Source organism: Triticum dicoccoides, chromosome 5A (genome assembly GCF_002162155.2).
Source record: "Triticum dicoccoides isolate Atlit2015 ecotype Zavitan chromosome 5A, WEW_v2.0, whole genome shotgun sequence".
NCBI lineage: Eukaryota > Viridiplantae > Streptophyta > Magnoliopsida > Poales > Poaceae > Triticum > Triticum dicoccoides.
The window spans coordinates 350870618-350890205 of NC_041388.1; the positions used below are offsets into that span (position 1 = coordinate 350870618).

The following is a 19588-nucleotide window of genomic DNA, read 5'->3' on the forward strand; positions in this document are numbered from 1 at the left end:
TCATACTCAAAAAATGTGCACGAATTTGAAATGTTTATCAGATTTGAGCAACAAGCCAAGAATTTCAAAAATTGCACCCAAATGTCAAAAATGTTATTAAATTTTAAAAATGTTCTCGTATTTGAAAAAGATCTCAGATTTCAAACAATGTCCATGAATTTGATTTTCCCCTCATTTTCTAAAAAGGTCATCAGTTTTAAAAAATGTCGACCAATTTCTAAAAAAATCAAAACAAGATTTGAAATTAAAAAGTAAATAAATTTGGAAGAAATAAACTTGTTGGGAAAAATTTGGAATAAATCGGCACGTGCGCGGTCACTATTCAATGACCTGCGCACGAAATCCTATTCTAGACTTTAAGTGTAGGACATGTGGCAAGTCGGCTGAAGTTTTTCCTATAAGGTCTGCACCAGACATGGCTCAGTATCAATATTTTATTAGGAAAATATATACTTCATGTAATGGACAGATATATTATAAAAATGTGTTAACACATATTTGCTGTCAAAAATATATTAATATATTTTCTAATATTCAACATAAATAAATTAATAATGTTTTAAAATATACATTGTGTATTAAAAAGCATAATGCATTTAAAATTTGTTCATATATAAAAATGTGTATATTCAAGAATATTTATGCATTTGAAATTATAATGTTCATACGTTTTAAAATTACATGCGTTTAGAAAAATCACACATTTATTGATACATTTATGTGATTGTGTAAAATAAGATTGGCCTAATAGTGCTACAACTCACTAATCAATGCGCGCGTGCACAGCCGCACACACATACGTCCATAGTCAAAGGGCAAAAATGCTTGACTTACGGGGGAGCTTTTATGGAATCGACCTAGTTCGCATTTCAGGGAACTACACCTACAGGCAACTTTACGGGATTGAAGTTACGGGATGAGTTGGCAACGTATGGTTGGAAAATGATGGAAAGCAGAGCCCCACCCTAAAAATTAGGTGGGGAGAGATTAACATGATGTTGTTCCCAAGTTGCTTCCCATAGATGTAGATGTATCACGTAAGTCTAGGATTATTGGTTCGCAAGAGAAGCTTTTTTTAGTAGATGCATTGGAGAAGCTATAATCTGTTAGTGGTGCAGTCACGGGTTGTTTGGTCTTTGTGACAACGTAAAAGGCCCATTGGATCTCGGCCTTACAATCTGGTAGTTTGCCATTGCGTCGTGTAGGATGCAACGCTCACACGCTCTGCTTCCTGGGCTTGCCTAGCAATGAGTTGAGCACCTCGCTCACAACCCAGGTCGCTTGGTACACAACAGTTGATCGGTTCGCCACTGACCAGTTCTCACCATTAACTTTTGTGGGAAAATGCAAATTTTTCTAGAAACAATAGGAACTAAGAAACAAAAAAATTGAATTTTTTTATGAATTCAAAAAATATGAAAATTGAGATAAGTTCATAAAATTGATAAATAAATCATAGAATTGAAAAACAAAGTTCACGAATTTTAGAAAAACGCAAATTTTGGAAACAAATTACGAATTTGAGGAATGTTCATGAATTTGAAAAAAGTTTACGAGTTTGAAAAAAAATTGCAAGATAATATAAAAAAAGTCACTAGTTTTACAAAATTATGAATTAAGAAGGAAAAAGAAGAACATAAACAAAACAAAAACCGGTGAAACACGAAAACCACAAGAACCTAGCCACAGAAAACTGGAGGGGGCCATATGGAAGGTTTGCAAACCTGGTGATCGGAGTACGTGATTTGGGCCGGCCCATTTCACTAGCCAGTAGTTTATGGCAATCGTGTGCAGCAGTTACCGCTAACGAAGTATCCGGCGCTTGAAGCGCTAAGTAGGAATCGGGTTCTAGAATTCCGAGTTACTACTCTTCGCCTTTGCACAATGATAGTTATTCCATCTGCACCAAACGATTTCCATATTCCCTCGAAAGAGAGAGAAAAAAAGCGGATTCCTATACAAGTAAAATGATGAAAGAAGAGATTATGGAAAGCCATACCGTCTTTTCATCATCTCTTTCTACAATCTCTTTCATAATCGCCTCGGCACAATCGTCTCAGTGCATTTGAAACACGTCCTACGTATAAAAGGAAATCTAAGCGACAAGCGCTAGCATATGTTGTTCATCATCGGACGAGAAGTCGCATGGCCTTGTTCAATCGGAAGTGATATCTCCAGTTTCAGCTTTTATTTTGGAGTCAGCCACTCAGGTAACTAGTGTTACAATCTTTTCCAATATGCAGTTAACCGTGCCATGCATGAATGCAGAGCACCGGTGGCCACGTCCTTACGGACCAGTAGCGTCGGTACTCGGTACGTTTTCTTCTGTTCACGGGAGGCACTCAGACATACACATCACCAACACTAGACTTTCCTAGCTACTGTATGACACGTGAGACGGGCAGACACGGAACGGAGATCTTGTGATCGATTTGAATGATGTTAACTCGCACAGCTCGATCGGATATCTCGCTCGTCAAGACCACATCGACCCATCCATCGCGCAACGAACTATACAAGCTAGCTAGGGCGGGCGGACGGCGTGACTATCTTGCAGCAAGCTTTATTGACGTTCCAAACGTCCAGAGGCTACATACGTAGGTGGTCTTTGCAACTGCATACTGCATACATTTGGCCGGGGTTGAAGCCCAAGAGTACGTGAGAAGACGGAATCTGACCCCCAAAACCTGCACTGCATGGGGTCGAGGCCCAACCTAAAACGCTGATGGCGTCCTTGTCTATGCGTATATCTATGCGGAAACGCTCAACCACCGTGATGCAATGAGCCGTTTCTTCCCTGAAACAAGGATGACAGGAGCACTACAATAGGAGTGACACTGCAAATTTACGATGAGGTCACACGCTCACACTTGGTCACCCACCTTCCTCATCTGCCGTGGTACTTTTTTTTTAGGGAAAATGTCGCCGCATTTATTAACTTAAACAAAGTCTGGGATCTCGTCTGCGATCACTTCCAGAACGCAGTCTGGGGGTGATCCAAGCCATATCTTGCAAAGTTCGTCTCCTACTCCTACTTTAGCTAAATTGTGCATGGCAACATTTGCAGAACGCCTCACCCATAACACTCGGAAATCCTGAAAAGTTCGAAGCATCATCTTGATCTCCTCCACCCAAGGTCCATTTGCCGCCAGATTCCTCTCAGGGCTTTTGATCGTATGCACAAGAGCCTGGCTGTCCAGCTCTAAGTGAACCCTCTGAACGTTGATCCCCATTGCCACCAACAGAGCCCTTTTGCATGCTTTAATCTCAGCAGCCTCAGCATCGTCGACATGAGGAAAGAAGTGACACGCCCCAGCGAGAAAAGCACCGTTATGGTCGCGAAGCACCGCCCCTCCTCCACTCTTGCCTCCGAACTTTGCTGTAGCGCCGTCAGAATTTGCCTTGACCCAGCCCTCTTCCGGCGCCGTCCAGCGCTGCACTACGATGGGTATGGTTGCCTGAGCCGGCTTGACATGGACCTCGCGCCACTCTCTCATAAAAGCGCACACCTTCTCTGTTATTCCACGTGGTTCTTCAATTCTCCTTCCGTCCCTTGTTTCATTTCTAGCCAGCCAAAGCGCGTAGACTGCATGGATCATAGCTTCTCGTTCATCCGCAGGAGCCTTGGCAAACCATCCAAGCAACCAATTAGCCAGTTCGCTCTGAGAGCCTGTGAAGCTCGGTGGGGCTGCCACCATGACTCCCTTTTCCGAATGTAACGTAGGAGTATGTATTTAGTGCCCATGCAATTAGTCTCGTCAGCCCAAAAGCAACCAATTTTCTTACCTGATCACTGAACTTCATTTTGTCATAGTAGTAGATAGAAAGCTCCGAATATACACGGACACTTAACATGTACGCAAGTTACTTTCCAAAAGTGACAGGCCGGTCAAACCCTAATGACCACTCCAAGACCAGACGTGGCATCTGCCCGGGCCCACCTGTCACCGCTAAACAACACCCTGCAGGACCAAAAAGGCAGAGAAACAGGCACTAGCGTGGGATGACAGGATCCACCTTTTGGCTTTTTGCCATGCACCCTGAGACGATTCCTCCGTGCCCATCATTCCATTCGACCCGTGGATAGCTGGACAGAGACACGGCTTGGAGAAAAGTTGCAAAGCTGCTGCGAATTGCGACGTGTTGCACGTCGGCCTAGAAACTAGAAAGTAACATCGAGTCCAACTCAGCAAATTTGCTTATGTGGCAGTGAGTTAATGAGGAGAGAGGTAGTAGTAGTAACTTAGCTAGTTACTGTAACATCACATGTCCCAATGCAATATGAGTCTATAACCTAATAAATGAAGCTATGCATGTTACCACACTTATGTTACTACCCACTATGAAGGTAGTAACATAGTCTAGAAATACGTGTATGTTACTAATGTATGTTACTCTCCATTGTGGTTAGTCTCGTAGTGACATTGTCCATCTATCCAGAAACACACAAACAAAAGGAGATTTTAACATGGCACCTTGAGCCAACTTTAGTTCCGGATTTGCTTCAGAAATTTCCACGCAAGGCATGTGTGTGAGCTGGAGCAGCAACTACTCATGGCTTTTCAGCTTAACGCTGCCCTTTACATATATTCTCTTTGGCTATCCATGTCAATGATGACGCGCCATTGTTGCTTGCTTTCCAAACACCTCTCCGCTCGGCGTCCTTGCGTTGCCCCCCATGATTGGGGATCCATGGGACAATTGCACCTAGGCGGGAGGATCTATGTCGTCTAATGAGACAATTTGGCAGGAGGCCAACCGCAAACCGCGAGGTCGGCGTGCCCATCGGCCGGGCAGGCTAGCCTGCTTTCCTGCGCCCTCCGCGAGCTGCATGCAAGCTATGTTTTGTTGTCACAGCTCACGAACAAGGACAAGGGAACAAAAGCTAGGCAGACAGACAGAGAGAGAGTCTAGTGGTTAGGCTGATTAGATGATTAGATGTTTGTGTTGTGTGTCTCGGCCTGCAATGCGTGTGGCCGATAGTTGAAAATGCGTGTTGAAAATGGAGACTGCTTCGTGTGTGCGTGTTTCAAAGGTGGTTTTGCCTTCTCGTGTGTGGCACGCACATCTGGTTTAGCAGGCTAGCTAGCTAGATAGAGATGTTTATGCGATCAGTGGTTAATTAATCTACTTGCTTGTCTTTATTAGCTATTTGGATGGAGCGAGCCGCCGAGGAGTTTTCTTTTTACCTCGCATGGCCGATAGTTTAGTCTTCAGATCGGTCCACCTGCACACAAATACTCCCTCCGTCCAAGTTGTACTAAGTCAGCGGCATTTATTTTTGGATGAGCCAAGTTGTAATAAGTCGGCGATACTTATTTTAAGGCGGTGGAAGTATGTGAGAAGCTCATTCTCGCATGCACGAGGTGTAATATTATCTTGGAGGTCCTTGATGTCATCAATCATGTTATGGACTTCAAAACAACAAATTTGTGATGAACTCTCCGAGTAGAGAAACTTTGAATTAAGGCCGACATGAACAGGAGCACATCAATACGTGTAAACCATATTCTGGGAAGACCGTTGGCTCGGTAGGTTCCGGCTGCAGGAGATTGCACCACACGTTTACGCGTCAGTGAACCGAGCAGCTAGGTGCTCTAGGACGGTTCACCAGGCCCTGTCATCCTCAGACTGGGCACGGGATGTCGGCCCTGAGCTTTCTCTGGAGGCGCTGCAAGAATACTTCCAGCTATGGGCGCATGTTACTCGTGTGGATCTGATTCCGGGAGCCATAGACGAGATTAGTTGGGCCCGGGAGCCGGATGGAAGGTACTCTTGTAGATCTGCATATCAGGCCAGATTTTGGGGCCGAGAAATGTCACCGACAACCATCTTCATGTGGTCATCCAGGGCTCCGCTCCGTTGTTGGTTCTTCACTTGGCTTGCAATATAGAGCAGATGTTGGACGGCGGACCGGCTGGCCCGTCATGGCCTTGACCACCATGACGCTTGCCCCTTCTGCGCCCAGCAAGAGGAGACCATTGGACATATTCTCTTAAACTGTGTTATGGCAAGGAAGGTGTGGACAATTGTTTGTACGGCTTTGAACAAGCCGGGATGGGTTCCGACAAGCGAAACAAACTTGGTGGATTGGTGTGCGGAGAAGAACGGCACAAGCAAGAGCATGAAGGAGATGCAGACGATAATCCTCCTTGTTGTGTGGGAATTATGGAAGCACCAGAATGCCATCGTTTTTTATGGTTCTACCCCGTCCCTACGAGTTTTGTTACGAACCATCGAAAGGGATGGCCGAGCATGGAAGGAAGTGGGACTTCGGAATGGAGATGTGGAAGCTCTCTTTAGGGCTTTGGCTAGGTGGGAGAGCATGAGAGGGTAGTGTAGGTAACTTTGTGGTGGAGTTGGGTTTCATATAATAATGTGTAACACCCAACGTGTTCCTTCTTTAATATATAGTACGCACACTTGTGCGTATTTGAGAATTTTTTTTGTGTAAACCATTGTCTAATATTTCAATTATGTCATTGTGAAAGTTGGTACTATAGAGGACGGGCGGAAAAGAAAAAAGGAAAGATGATGGCGCCGGCCACTTGGTTCCGGCGAAAAGAAGAGCCGATGCCAGACATGACACGGGAAGCTAGCCCTTGCTTGTGTCACCCAAATAACAATCAATGCTAGCTAAGCTGTTGTGATGTGGTCATGTGTGGTATGTGCAAGGGCCAAATGACGGGGTTAGGTATCTGCTTTTGTCACTAGCAAGCTTGCGTTGCGCAGACGAGGACGTGCATGTTGAAAGTTATTGTACATTTCAGGAGCGCGGGAATATATACATATACAGTATAAACATGTGGGAATAATAATATGGGTCTATGGCGATCTCGCTGGCCGCCGGGAGGTACAGAGATGCATTTGATTCCTAGGTTGCTCTGTAGCCGGAGCGGTGTAGCACCAGGGGCTGTTCATGCTTAATTCGCAGAGTCTTATTCCGGCACTGCTGCACGCTGTTGGCGCTTTATTGCAGCAGCCTTGGTTTACATGCAAACAGCAGGTAGGTTTCCTGTCCTCCCTCATCTGCGAAAATTGAATCGAACCATGTGGAGTTCTCATGAGCTCTCCGCGTGTTAAGCGACATAAAAACCAATGGAAAAGAAAGAACTGGTGCAAGTTTTGTGTTTGGAATCAGGAAAGTGCCTCCCTCCACGGGCTCCTTCCGAAATTATTTGAATGCATGTGCTGTGCGGCTGTACAAAGCGGAAAGGTGGTGGAGTACGTAGCCACCATCATTTTTACCGCCCGCAGGCCGTACGCAGGCACGCACGCGTATAGATTAGATTTTGTAGTAGTAGTATAAAGCGGGGGCGCTGACCTTTGCCACGCCCGGCGACGGAACATCTCAAGAGTCGTGCGGACGACACGCCACCGTCTCACTGTAAGTTAAAAACTGCAGGATCGGGGCGGAAAGGCAGGCAGGCAGCGCGTCCACACACACACACACAATACCACGTACGAACGCACGCGCGCACAGGCACATGAGCGTTGACCGGGGTGGCCTCTTTCGGGCATCGAGTGTGCGCGCGGCAGTGGTTTTGTGTGATCCAAGATTACTTAAAGTGACAGTGCCATACTACATCTCAAAGAAAAAAAAAATACAGTACAGTATCCCCGCAAAAAAATAAGGAACAGTACAATATTAAAGCTCAGAACAACCGTCCTACGGTTTATGGGCCTAAAAAAGAAAAAAGAAGCGCGCCAAAGCTTATCGGTTCGATGCCAAACCTTATCGATTCGATGCAGGCCTGATCCTATTTTATCGAATCTAATGACACAGCTACGCTAGCTTCATTATGCTGCTTGTTGCACTCACACCGCTTGCTAATCTTGACCCAGGGCGCGTAGCGTACACACTTGCAAAATGCCGAAATCATGTGACACAAGTCCTTTTCCTCTACACCTGTTGTTTCCTTTAGCTAGTTTCTTTTTTTCCTTTTCGCCCTTATTTTCTTAGAATTTTGTGCAGAATCCATTGGGTATAACGAATGCAAACTAAAATAATAAGGAACCAAACTTTATTCTATAAATCACTAGCAGCTTCAAGTCAAAATGAAGCGACTGATCCGACCAGATTCTTTTTCACAGCAAAACAAGTTGTTTTGTAAATCGGATTTGCCTCCCAAAAAGCTAAAATTCTTTGCCTCCCGCCCGGGCCGGTCCGCCCGTCTCCTATGGCATCAGGGTCATGAAGGCGGAATGGATCTTGTCTTTTTGCCGGTGGGAGGGCTACATTTTCAGATTTTTTTTGAGTTTTGTTAGGGTATGTGTCTTGCTCAGAAATGTAAGATGGAACAAAGGTCTTCCCTCCTAGCCCCCATTCCGGTGATGCGTCTAGCATCATAGGTGGACGTGCGGAGGTGTGTCTTCGACGGATCTGTGTCTTTGGTGGATTTGCTCGGATCTGTTCGTCTTCGTTCATGTATCTTCATATCCTTTTGATCTACACTCTTCATCCGTGGCGTTTGCTGTTCTGGTGCGTTGGTTTTAGGGGGGCTTAGCACAACGTCTTCCCGACTTTCTACTACAATAAGGTTTGTCCGGCTCCGGCGAGGGAGGGGCGATAACAGCGGCGCGCCTTCGGCTCGCTTCAGTGCCTGTAGTTGTCGCTAGGTGTTCTACGGACCTGGATGAAATTTTATCATTTCTAGTGTTCGTTCTATTACCATGGTTGAAGATGAATAGATTGGAAGTTTTTTCCGCAAAGAATAAATCAGTAGTTCACGTCTGAGTAAATAGTAAAAGAATTTGAAAGTCTGATTATTATTATTTTGGCATCGGAGATGGTCGAGTGTCCAAGAAGCGTGCAAATTTTGGTGATGTTTGGACATCCAAGGAGCTCTAGGCAAAAAAGACAAATTTAAGCCCAAACAATGTACTTTTAAAAGTTTCTTTCACAGCGAATTTTTATGTTACAACCTCCTCGAATGTTGAGACATCAAGAATTTTAGCATGCGCATCACACATTCAAGCATCCTGGATGAAAAAATAATCATTTTTTCTGATTTTAAATGATTTTACTGTTCACACCCATTGCTGATTATCTATAATTTTTAGACTTTAAACACTTTAAGCAACTTGTAAAAATTCACGAAATGTGCGTTTAATGGACACATCAGTACTTAAAAGCGCAAATGATCAAAGTACTGTCCATCTACATCACGGGTACGCCGTTTGGTAGCAGGTCCTTGTACGTACTGTACGTGCGTGTCAACCTCCTGGTTTGCAGATTAGCAACTAATGCGCGATAGTATTACAAATGGACTGTTCCACGTCAATGCAATTAGCTAATATCTAGCAAGACAAAGCAGTATAGTTGTTATCACTAACTAATTTTCTAGGCATGTATACATGCATCCATACGCATCAAATAGTACCGGTGACAAGTCATTCTCATTTTCGTTCTAGAATATATGTAAATGCTATATTCCAAATGGTGTAGTCTAGTACAGTACGCTTTAGGATAAAGTACTAAAAAAATGCCAAATGGCAAATGGGCACAGCTACGGGCGTACTAGAAAATGGCGCAGGTGTTAGGGCGAAAAGGTTAATTATTAAAAACAAAAAACAAGCAAAGTTGTTGACCTCCTCCCAACCCAACCTTTGCTCAGAACCCTAAATTTTTGGACCATGGCATGATCGGCTGGATCTTTGTGGTGGCCTATAATACTACTACTGTGCAAAGGTTGGAAAGCAAGAGAAGCACTAGGAGTATATGAATCCCTTCCTCTTTGCCAGATTTGATTATGGTTACTGAGGGCTTTGCGCTGGTCTTAATTGTTATTTGCAGATTCCCCATCATAGTTTAATCATACCGATGCAAGGCGCCCCTGGATGGATCATCAAGTGGTGCACTAAGCAACAAATGCACCTTTAATCAGGTCATGTGTACAGTGTACTGCATACATACATGCTTCAGGGCTTTTCATTACTTTTTGATGCTCCCTGTTAGTAGTGGCATGCATAATGGACCATGCAGCGCATGAGGCATTGAGTGCTAATTATAGACCTAAAAAAGCCCCTAAGTTTTGCAATTTAAATCAGAGCACAGCAAAGCAAGCCTAGCTTCATTAGGGAAATGCAGGTACTAGCTTTTATATATATCAGAAAAAAAAGAAGCAGTGATTCGAATCTTTACATATTCTTCGTGGATCATTTATCTTTACAAGTTTAATAACCATGGAAATCTTGTGAAAAACGGATCTCATTGCCCATGAATGATGCTGCATTGCATGGACCACACACGTAGAGCATTTGGAGATCATTTCATTTGTCTTGACTTGTTTGCTAATGTATGTAGTACTCCCTTCGGTCCTTTTTACTCTGCATATTAGGTTTGTTTGAAGTCAATCTCATCCAACTTTTCACCAATATCATTAGATTCATCTTAGAATATATTTTCATATTATATTTATTAGATATTATAGATGCTAATAATTTCTAATATAAATTTGATCAAACTTTTCGGCAAATCCAATGTGCAGAGTAAAAAGGACCAGAGGAAGTACTACATCCACGATCCACCGCCTTGATTGAGTAAGAAGGGTAGAGATGAACAGGAGCAGGAGAGGCAGGTTTGTACTATAAACGGGGCCAGGTGGGCGTTTCGTATACGCTTGAGCAAAAGAGCGCACGCATGACTGAAACTGCTATACTACATGGTAGACAATTCACAAGTGGGGGTGCTTATGATGTGCCTGCCTGCCTACGACTAGGAGCGAAAGCAATACAAACCATATCCTCTTTTTGTATGCCCGGTGACACTGACAGCTTGTCCTTGTTGCTCTACACATGTACTCCTACCCACCACCACCGGTATGTATGTACAGTACGTATGTATAATTTTGACGTTCGTATTTTTGTCGAACGAAAAATAAACAAGAAAGGCCAACTCAGAAGAGACGCGCGATTATGTTGGTAAGAAATGGCTAAAAATTGTCTTAATAATATATCAAGCTTGCACTTGGTAAAATCATCTCAAAACACATGTGGTTTTCTTTTTTGCATAATTTGCAGTCTTGCGGGGGCAAAATTTCGTGTTTTGACCCTTTTCTGAAACCTATTCGAGATTTGCCCATAGGTTGAAAACGTTTTGAGATCTGACCCTTTTGCTACCGCCAGAGTCCATGGCGATAGGGTCTAACGGCCTACCGCCAGGGACTTTGGCGGTAGGAAACATCGCTACCGTCAACCAGGCTGGCGGTAGCCTGCACAACCCTACCGTCAAGGTGCTTGGCGGTAGGCACGAGCACGCATTATTTCAATACTTAGGAGGTTTTTGGTGGTAGGGCATGCAACCCTACCGCCAGAGTCCTTGGCGGTAGGCTGTTATACCCTACCGTCATGGTCCCTGACGATAGCAAAAGAGTTAGATCTTGAATTTTTTTCAAACTAGGATCAGATCTCAAATAGATTTGAAAAAAGAGTCAAAACATGAAATTTAGCCTCTTGCGGGTGCTCGCCGCTCGGATAGATGAAGTTACGATAGCACTCTGCAAAAAGAAGTGAAAGGAAGGGTCGAAGGAAGGGCCTTGTAACATATACGATGTGGCTACTACAGATCGTAGTACTGCTGGTACACGTAGGTGGTTTGAGGCGTGAGAGGATCTCCCGGCCGGATTCACCGCGTCCTCTCACGCCTACGCAGGCATGCAGGTGCAGCACACGCCGGCCCGGGGCCTGGTGTGGCGTGCCCATGCCGTGGTGGCCCACATGCAAGCATCTGAGGCTCAGAGGTGGGCCCGATGACAAGGTCCACGCTGGCACGTCACCGCCTCATGTCAGGTTCTCGATCCCCTCGTCCTATGCTAGAGCCAGTGACCGACCACTCGGCCACCCACGGCCATTGGACAATGCATCAAGATTAGGGAGTTGTAGCTCGGGGTTTATCCCTCCCATTATACGTCTGGACTGACACGATGTGATGAAAAGGAACGGGAAGAAGCAGTAGTACTATGAATGAAGAATGATGAAAAGGAGGAGGGAAGCCGCCGGATAATGTGTAATAGTACTACTACTTGAAATAAAAAAAGAATTACGTACGAAGCAGATAAGCACAAATGCGAAGCCGAACTAGATACTACGTCACGCCCGGTTTCTCTGACCGTTGCGAGCCGGCTTTGAGGGCCGCTGCAGGTGCGAGCACAGCGAGTACTGCTTATCCGACGACGTGCTAACCAAAGGAGTTAGTCGGACGAGCACTATTTCTTCTCATGCTAATAATGATTCAAAGCTAGTAGGAGTATTTGATCGAGGAGATGATATGTTATAATAAAACCTGAAAAGAGCTCCGTCGTAAAGTGATTGTGACCCTACTAACAACCACTTGTTATCCTCACTCCTCAGCCACCTCGTCTATACTCTGCTTCTCATTAAGAAAAATATATTGTATTGTTTAGAGTGAGAACAGATGAAGAAGCCATTGGGTCTCTGGCAGGCAAACAGTTTGTTAGCAGGAGTAGCTTTTTGTAGACTACTGTGTGTGTGTGATGTCGTTTGCATGCCGCTTTTACCCGCACGTTCGGTAGCCAAAATGGCATACCAGTATTATATATAAACAAACAATTAGTAATTGTTATTTCCAGTCTCTTCTACGGAGGTTATCGCGTGCAATCAGCTAGTATTTGTACCCCTGTGGTACATGCTCTCTGCACATTGGACACGGCCAGTATTTTTTTCATGGGGAAAAGTCAAGTCAAAGTGAGGGCAAACCTAAGGATAGTATAAGGAAAACGCTTTCCTTCAGCCGACTGATGCACGCGCAGAGTCCGTCTCCTGCGTAGCTATCAAATCGATTTTGATCAAGTGCTCAGGCAATTACGCTGGCCACCAGTCCGTGCATGTAGGGTTTCTTTTGCAACAAGCGTATTGTTTCAGAAGGTTTCTACAACAGAGGTTTTATTTTCAGAAAATAAAACAGATGTGTGTTGAAGTTTTTTCGGCAACAGGATCTAGTTTTAGAAAATTTCTGCAATAGAGGTCTTGTTTCAAAAAGAAAAGAAAAATGGATCGGCAGTGAAGATTTTTCTTTTGCAACAAGGCTCTTGTTTCAAAAGCATATCCCAGGTTGCAGAAAGCGTCGGAGAAGTGCCCGGTGTTAGAGCATACGAGGTGATGCATTGCAAGATGGTGCATGTTTCAGAAACATAGATTCAGTTGCAGAAACCGCAAGAGGAGTGCCCGGTGTGAGAGCTCATCGTCGTCGTGCTGAAGTAGAGGCAGTTGCTCGGGATGCTGGGTCAGAGGAGGTGCAGCAACTCTGGCTGCTGGCGGCGCTCCATGGCTGAGGCGCTCAGGCCATGTCGGGGCAGCGCTACTGTCTCGGTGAACCTTTGCCACAAGGTCCTTGTTGCGAAGCCCCTAAGTGCAACAAGCTAGCTGTTGCGAAGGTCCTCGGTTGGCTGGGAGGGTGAATCGGATGGCTGTTTTGGGTGGCATCAGACGGCTGCCGAGGCGGTTGATCTAATCGATTTATCACCCGATGGATGTGCAGTGCCCAGAGTATAATACACAAAAAATATTTCATGGAACGCACTACCCCTCAAATTTTGAAAAAAAATCAGTTTTTTTTAAATGTTCAAAACTAGGTCTGTGCAGTGGTACTCTACCATTTGGCCATTTTGCAGTGTGCTGAGACGAGAGCCGAGACGAAGGCAGCCAAAACTGCCCTCCTCTCCTCCTCATGGCCGGCGCCTTTTCCCTTCACCACATTTAACGCCACCACCTCCCTCGAAACGGCAACTGCGTGACCTTCTGCCCTCCTCTCCTCTGCTCTGCTCCTCCACCACCACCTCCCTCCTCCCCCAGAGCTCACCAGACGCCACTAGCTCCGCCGGCAGAAGCGAGGCGCGGGGGCGCGGGCGCGATGGGCAACTGCCAGGCGGCCGAGGCGGCGGAGGTCATCATCCAGCACCCCGGCGGCAAGGTGGAGCGCCTCTACTGGCCCACCCCGGCCGCCGAGGTCATGAAGACCAACCCCGGCCACTACGTCGCGCTCGTCATCCTCCGCCTCTCCCCCGACGACAAGGCGGCCGCGGGGGACGAGGCCGCGGCGGCGGCCGCCGTCGCAGGCGCCGGCGCCGCAGCGAAGATCACCCGGGTCAAGCTCCTCAAGCCCAAGGACGTGCTCCACCTCGGCCAGGTCTACCGCCTCATCACCGCGCAAGGTTCGTCTACAGTCCTCCACTCCTCACTGCGTCCATCGACATCGATAGCCGCCGCGCTCGCCTTCCTTGTCGTCCATGGCGCGGAGCAGCGCGTTTCTGCGCCTGGATTCCGCCGTTCGTTGCAGCAATCTACTGTAGTTCTAATCGATGATCGTTGGTGTCGCGCTGCGCAGAGGTGACCAAGGCGCTGCGGGCGAGGAAGGACGACAAGATGCGGCGGTGCGAGGCCATCAAGCAGCAGCACGACCAGCTCCGGCGCGGCGACGGGGCGGAGCAGGGCGCCTCGGACAAGGTCAGTGCCTCCCCATTCTCCTGGTGATAATCTCCTCTTCCTATCTGAAACTGCACGAAGCAGTATATACTGATTCCTATACGCGCTCCTGCCTCCTCAGGACGCGAACGCGAACGCGAAGCAGCGGGTGGAGAAGGACCGGCACCGGGGCTCCGGCGGCGCGCAGCCGGCCGGTGGCGGCAGAGGCCGGCACTGGCGGCCGTCCCTGCAGAGCATCTCCGAAGCCGCGGCGGGGCAGAGCAGCAGTAGCATCTCTGAATCCACTGCGAGCTAATCGCCGGATTAACAATCCGCTTTTCTTCTCCTTTCTTTTGTTTTTCTTAGTAGTATAAAAGTGCTTGGAGTTGGGACCTACCAGACCAGAAGAAAAACCTGTAAAAATCAGAGTACCAGAGCAGCAGCAGCAGCAATAGGAACGAAGCATCTTTCATCTCTCGTGTACTGTAGTAATTATTGCCGTGGTGAAACTGTGAGTGCTTTCGATGGAGTGGCTTGCAACCTCGCAATCTCAAAGCCTCTTTTGAATTGATGAAACACCCGAATTTCCCCCAAATTCTCGCGACTTAGGTTAGTAAATCTAATTAATAATAAGAGCATAAAGACTTTCATTCTAGAATTTTTTCAAAAATCCAAAAAGCCTTTTCTATTTATCCATTTTAATTTCATCATTAAATAGAAACCCTTCTGGGTTTTTTTTCATTGTATCGAAAGAATTTTCAAAAATCAAATGAGGAATTAATTAGAAAAAAATTAGTTCTATAATTGCAAGTTAGAAAAAATAAGTTCAACTCTTCCAAGTAGCGTTTCTATTGGGCAGCAAAGCAAGAGTTTATTGTAAAAAAGAGTTGAAAACGACACAAGCAGACGAAGTCTATTTTAATGAATACTCTAACGTTCCTAAATTTTATGGGCTTTCCCAAAATCGACGATTCCCGGCAATAATTTCGCCTGTTTGTATGCGGCATTGCGAGTTGTACATGAGCGGAAAGGAAGCGTACTGCAAAAAAAAAAAAAACGCTGTTTGTTTTACCATGCACGGCACGTCGCTTGCAAAAATCAGCAGATTTCCGTGTGTTTCGGCAATCTGCTGCTGGAATCAAACCGTACCGCTAGTAGTCACTGATGGCGACAATGCTGCATTGATCAACCGCAAGATCGAGGCTCCAGATGAACTCGAGCCCGTTTTGAATTTTCAGGAAGATAGCACATGCGTTTCCAGTGTTCCAGAGCGTAAAAAACTCGGGAGCCGAGGACAACAGCGGCACCACTGCTGGTGATTCTGCACTGTTTAGTTTATCTGCTACATATGCTAACTATAACCAGTGACAGTCGTCCAGTCCACTTGGATAGAGCTGAGGGTCAGGGCGATGCCGTTGCCACTTGCCAGGCCGGACAGGCGCCGCCCAACGATGCCCGCCAGCGCCAGTCGAGCTCCAGCGGGGCTCCCGTCGGGCAGAGGCCACCGCCGCACGTGTGGCTCCGCGCATCGGCGCTGCTCCGGCCGCCCACCGCTCGGGATCCGGTCTCGCCTGCTGTCCCGCACGCCGCACAATGGTCAGGGTCAGGGTCACGGCCAGTCTCTGCATTTGGAACAACTGAAACTGAAGCTGAGCTAATAAAGAACTGGTGCTGATTGTACTGAGATCCGGATCCACAGGCCACGGCCAGTGCAGCAGGCCAGTGATCGCGCTTAGTTTTAGCCCGCGAGGCCAATCCCAACCTCTGAAAACAGTATTCCAGACATGTTATCTATGCGATCATCAGGACATTTGTGCCAGTCGCGCGTCGCGGTTCGGTTCGAGCCCGAGCCGCGACGCGCGAAGATGTCTGTTATCCAGCTGGTAACTTCTGTGCGTGCCTGGTCCCTTGAGATGTTCCTGGTCCCTTGAGATGTTCCAGATCCAGATCTTACAGTTGCGTGCGTTGGTGTGGGGTGATTAATTGGTGATCTAGCTAGAGTTGTGATCCCATGCATCCTGGCTCATGATTAAGTGAAGTGGCGAAAGCCTGATTAGCTGCGGCGTGCGTTGCTCAAAAAGGGCGGGGTGGTGGTGTATCATTGTTGAGACAAAAGCCTCCGCTTTTTTGACCAACAAATCAATCAAACCCGTGCCAGAAATTGCAAAAAAAAGGGAGCACCAGAAGAGGACTCGAGGGTAGAGGAATGTGCTGCAAGCACTAGAAGATGGCAGTAGTATATATAGTTGGGCATATGAACATCATGATCAGGTATCATTGGATGAGATGTTGACAAAGTATCTGAAAACTAGAAGTGGAAATTACTGATAGGCTCCCCAGTCCACGGCACATACGTACAAAAGCGCCATTACACCTCCACCATCATCAGTAACTAAATGTCTAAAACTACTCATAATCATAGCTGCTAAGTGATAACAGGATGCATTCCCTAAAACCGTCTAAACAAATGTCGCCCTTCACACATTTCTCGTCTTTGAATCCGGCGTCTCCTTCCAAAAAGATAAACAGGATCCTGCATCAGAAAGGTAACTGTTGAGCCATAGCTTAGTACTACTAGTTCTGAATCGGATTGCCATGTGTAAATTTGAAAAGGGTCTTACATGGAAGATTAAGAAGGCCCAAGTACTCAGTCCGAAAGATCGCTGGTTGAGACCTTGCTTGCAGAACCTAGGGTTACACAATGTATGGTTAATACGAGAACGTGACAGGACATCAATGAGAAAAGCGAGAGAGTAGAACGTACGGTTAGGTCCGAGCCAATCTTGAGTACAGACAAGCTGCTCAACCCAGTGCTTATGACCTGACTCACAAATTGCAAGTCCGGCAGTCGTTGTTGCTACCTCATAATCGCATCTGTATGGCATAGCCAATATATCGCGTGCCATCCGAGCAATTGTAGGATAAGTCAGGTTATGTTCCTTCCACCACTGAAGAACACTCGTCTGGCCTCTACAGTAGCTTGGCTCATGCAAGTACTGGTCAAGTTCTATCATCGGTCGCCCCTTATTACATTTGTCTCCATAATCGCCACAGCATGCAAATGGCGCATCATCTTCATTCATACCATCTTCAATGATAACAGTTTCCTTGCTAGTTTTGGACCCAGAAGTGCAGCTAGGGTCTTCCACCTGACCAGAATATTCATAGAAGAGACTGAGCAATGTATCATGGACATCCTTTTTATAGCCATCTTTGTCATTTTTACAGAGGTAACCGCTCCTAGACTTGATGTGTTTCAGGCCGTATGAAGGATCCATGGCTATAGTCATACATAAATGTAAGCAACAGAGTTTCCAATATTTCTTGAACTTCTGCTGCATCTTCTTTAGCATATTGGAAAATGATCCATCCACATAGCTCTTAACCCCACGACGCAAATCATGCTTCACATCCCTAATCGCATCAAACAAGTGCACTGGACCACGAAGACTCTTGCTTGTGTCCATGTACTGATGAAACTCTTCCAAGGTCTCACACATCTTACGCTCTTCGGCCCAGTCTTCCTGAGATGGTGCGTATTTGTAGTTGGGATACCGCACTGCAGACGACTTAGGACCCATCATAGGTTTAGAACAGTTTGCTGATTTCTCCATGATTTTTTCAAGTTCATCCAGCCCCACCTGAATAACCTGATCAAGTAAATGAGTTCCACGACGCACCACAAACAAGCTCTGGTTTGCAAAGGTTGAGTTCTCTTTCATGAGCTGTGCTTTGACACTTGAAGCCACTGAATCATCAATAAATGCATCATCCAGTACAATGCTGAAAACTTTTCCACAAAGACCCCAATCTCGGATGGCCAGCAATATGGCTTCACCCAGTTCTTCTGCATTGCAAATAGTATCCATGGCACGAAATGTGATGATCTTTTGTTGCCTCTCCCATTCATCATCAATGTAATGAACACTCAAGCACAAGAAAGCCGAGACTGGATCGTAGTGCCAAACGTAAGCACTCAAGCATACCCGACTGCGAAGGGCTGCAAGCTTCTCCTTCAGCTTGGCCTTTTCATTGTCGAACAAATCCAAAAATGTAGATATCAAGTCAGCATAGGATGGCATCTTGACCACGGGATTCAAGAAATCCAGACTTCCTGAGTCCTCCATGGTCCATCATCGAGGGCAGGTAACCGTGCAAGGCCAATTTCCTAACAAGCTCACCATGGGATCCATCCTGACCAACATCCTGATTCTTCAGTTTTATGGCAGTAGGAATGGCCTCGTGTTCAGGCAATGCAAGTTCCTCATGGGACTGATTCTTTACATTCTTGTTGATGGGATTGTCAGGGAAGGCATCATTTTCCTGCTCAGCTGTAGCTAGTTCGTCATGAGACCCATTTTGATCAACTTGTTGACTCTTTGTATTTCTGTCAGTGGGAACATCAGGCAAGGCAAGATCATTCTGCTCAGGCGATCCAAGTTCCTCATGAGACCCATTCTGATTACCCTCATGGCTCTTCCGATTAGTGTCATTGTGAAGCAAAACAAGATCCTTCTTCTCAGGCCTTGCATCTGCTGTGCCCAAGCATTTCTTCTTGCTAGTGGGAAAGAACGATAGCTTCTTCTGCGTCGGATCAGAGCCAGCTGCTGCTGTACTCTTCCGTTGTGTTGGCCTCTTCTGGGCCCGGGGGCCGCACATGGCATGGTGTTTAAGCAGGTTGCTAGTGCCATTTGTGCTGTTGCTATTGAAGACCAGGTGGCAATGCATGCACTCAGCCTTCGCGACCTTCCCACCAACGTAGATGGGTGTGAAGTCTTCCCACGCCTTCGATCGGAGCCTTTTCGGGTTTGCGCGGGAGTGGCTGCCATTGTTGTGGTCTTGTGCCACCATGTTTTTGTCACTGCTAACTTCCTGTTCCATGCCTAGGCATAAGAAAAGGTAGAACCAGTAAAAATTTAGCCATTTGAAAAAAAATGTGTGTTGATATTTCAGCATTCCCTTATAATTTTGAACAAGTTCTCTGTGGAACTTTAAGCAAACAAATTAGCAAATGGTCGATTACTGTAAAAATTGATCGAGAGACCGAGTTTGGACTTAGGGGATAACAGATAGTAGAAGAACAATGGGAGCGCAACAGAAACCACCGATGCCATTCAAACTGATCAAATGGAATTTCGTTGCGGCTTCTAATCTGATGCCATCGGTA

The 19588-nt window shown here is 46.2% G+C and overlaps 2 protein-coding genes across 3 annotated transcripts in view; one reads left to right on the forward strand and one right to left on the reverse strand.

Moving 5' to 3' along the window:
- Nucleotides 1-13653: 13653 nt before the first annotated feature.
- LOC119301467 lies at nucleotides 13654-14997 on the forward strand. The gene is made up of 3 exons (XM_037578433.1): nucleotides 13654-14171; nucleotides 14345-14463; nucleotides 14564-14997. The coding sequence occupies exons 1-3, from the start codon at nucleotides 13871-13873 to the stop codon at nucleotides 14735-14737; spliced, it is 594 nt and encodes a 197-aa protein (XP_037434330.1). The 5' UTR covers nucleotides 13654-13870; the 3' UTR covers nucleotides 14738-14997.
- A 1679-nt stretch (nucleotides 14998-16676) lies between these two features.
- The window catches only part of LOC119301468 (zinc finger BED domain-containing protein DAYSLEEPER-like), a 3579-nt gene continuing 667 nt past the window's right edge, over nucleotides 16677-19588 (reverse strand). The window contains exons 2-4 of one of the 2 annotated variants that reach the window (XM_037578434.1): nucleotides 17186-19304; nucleotides 17043-17109; nucleotides 16677-16954 (exon numbers count right to left, since the gene is read on the reverse strand). In XM_037578434.1, coding sequence (XP_037434331.1) covers nucleotides 17069-17109; nucleotides 17186-18548 — 1404 coding nt within the window. In that variant the 5' untranslated portion in view covers nucleotides 18549-19304 and the 3' untranslated portion in view covers nucleotides 16677-16954; nucleotides 17043-17068. Of the gene's footprint in view, nucleotides 16972-17042; nucleotides 17110-17185; nucleotides 19305-19588 lie in introns of both variants that reach the window. The other variant, XM_037578435.1, reaches the window with a different exon arrangement.

Bases quoted from the DNA above. Each gene is read 5' to 3' on its own strand.
- LOC119301467 (XM_037578433.1), top strand. From the start codon at position 13,871: ATGGGCAACTGCCAGGCGGCCGAGGCGGCGGAGGTCATCATCCAGCAC. The intron at 14,172-14,344 runs GTTCGTCTACAG...CGCGCTGCGCAG, and splicing joins CCGCCTCATCACCGCGCAAG to AGGTGACCAAGGCGCTGCGG. The intron at 14,464-14,563 runs GTCAGTGCCTCC...CTGCCTCCTCAG, and splicing joins AGCAGGGCGCCTCGGACAAG to GACGCGAACGCGAACGCGAA.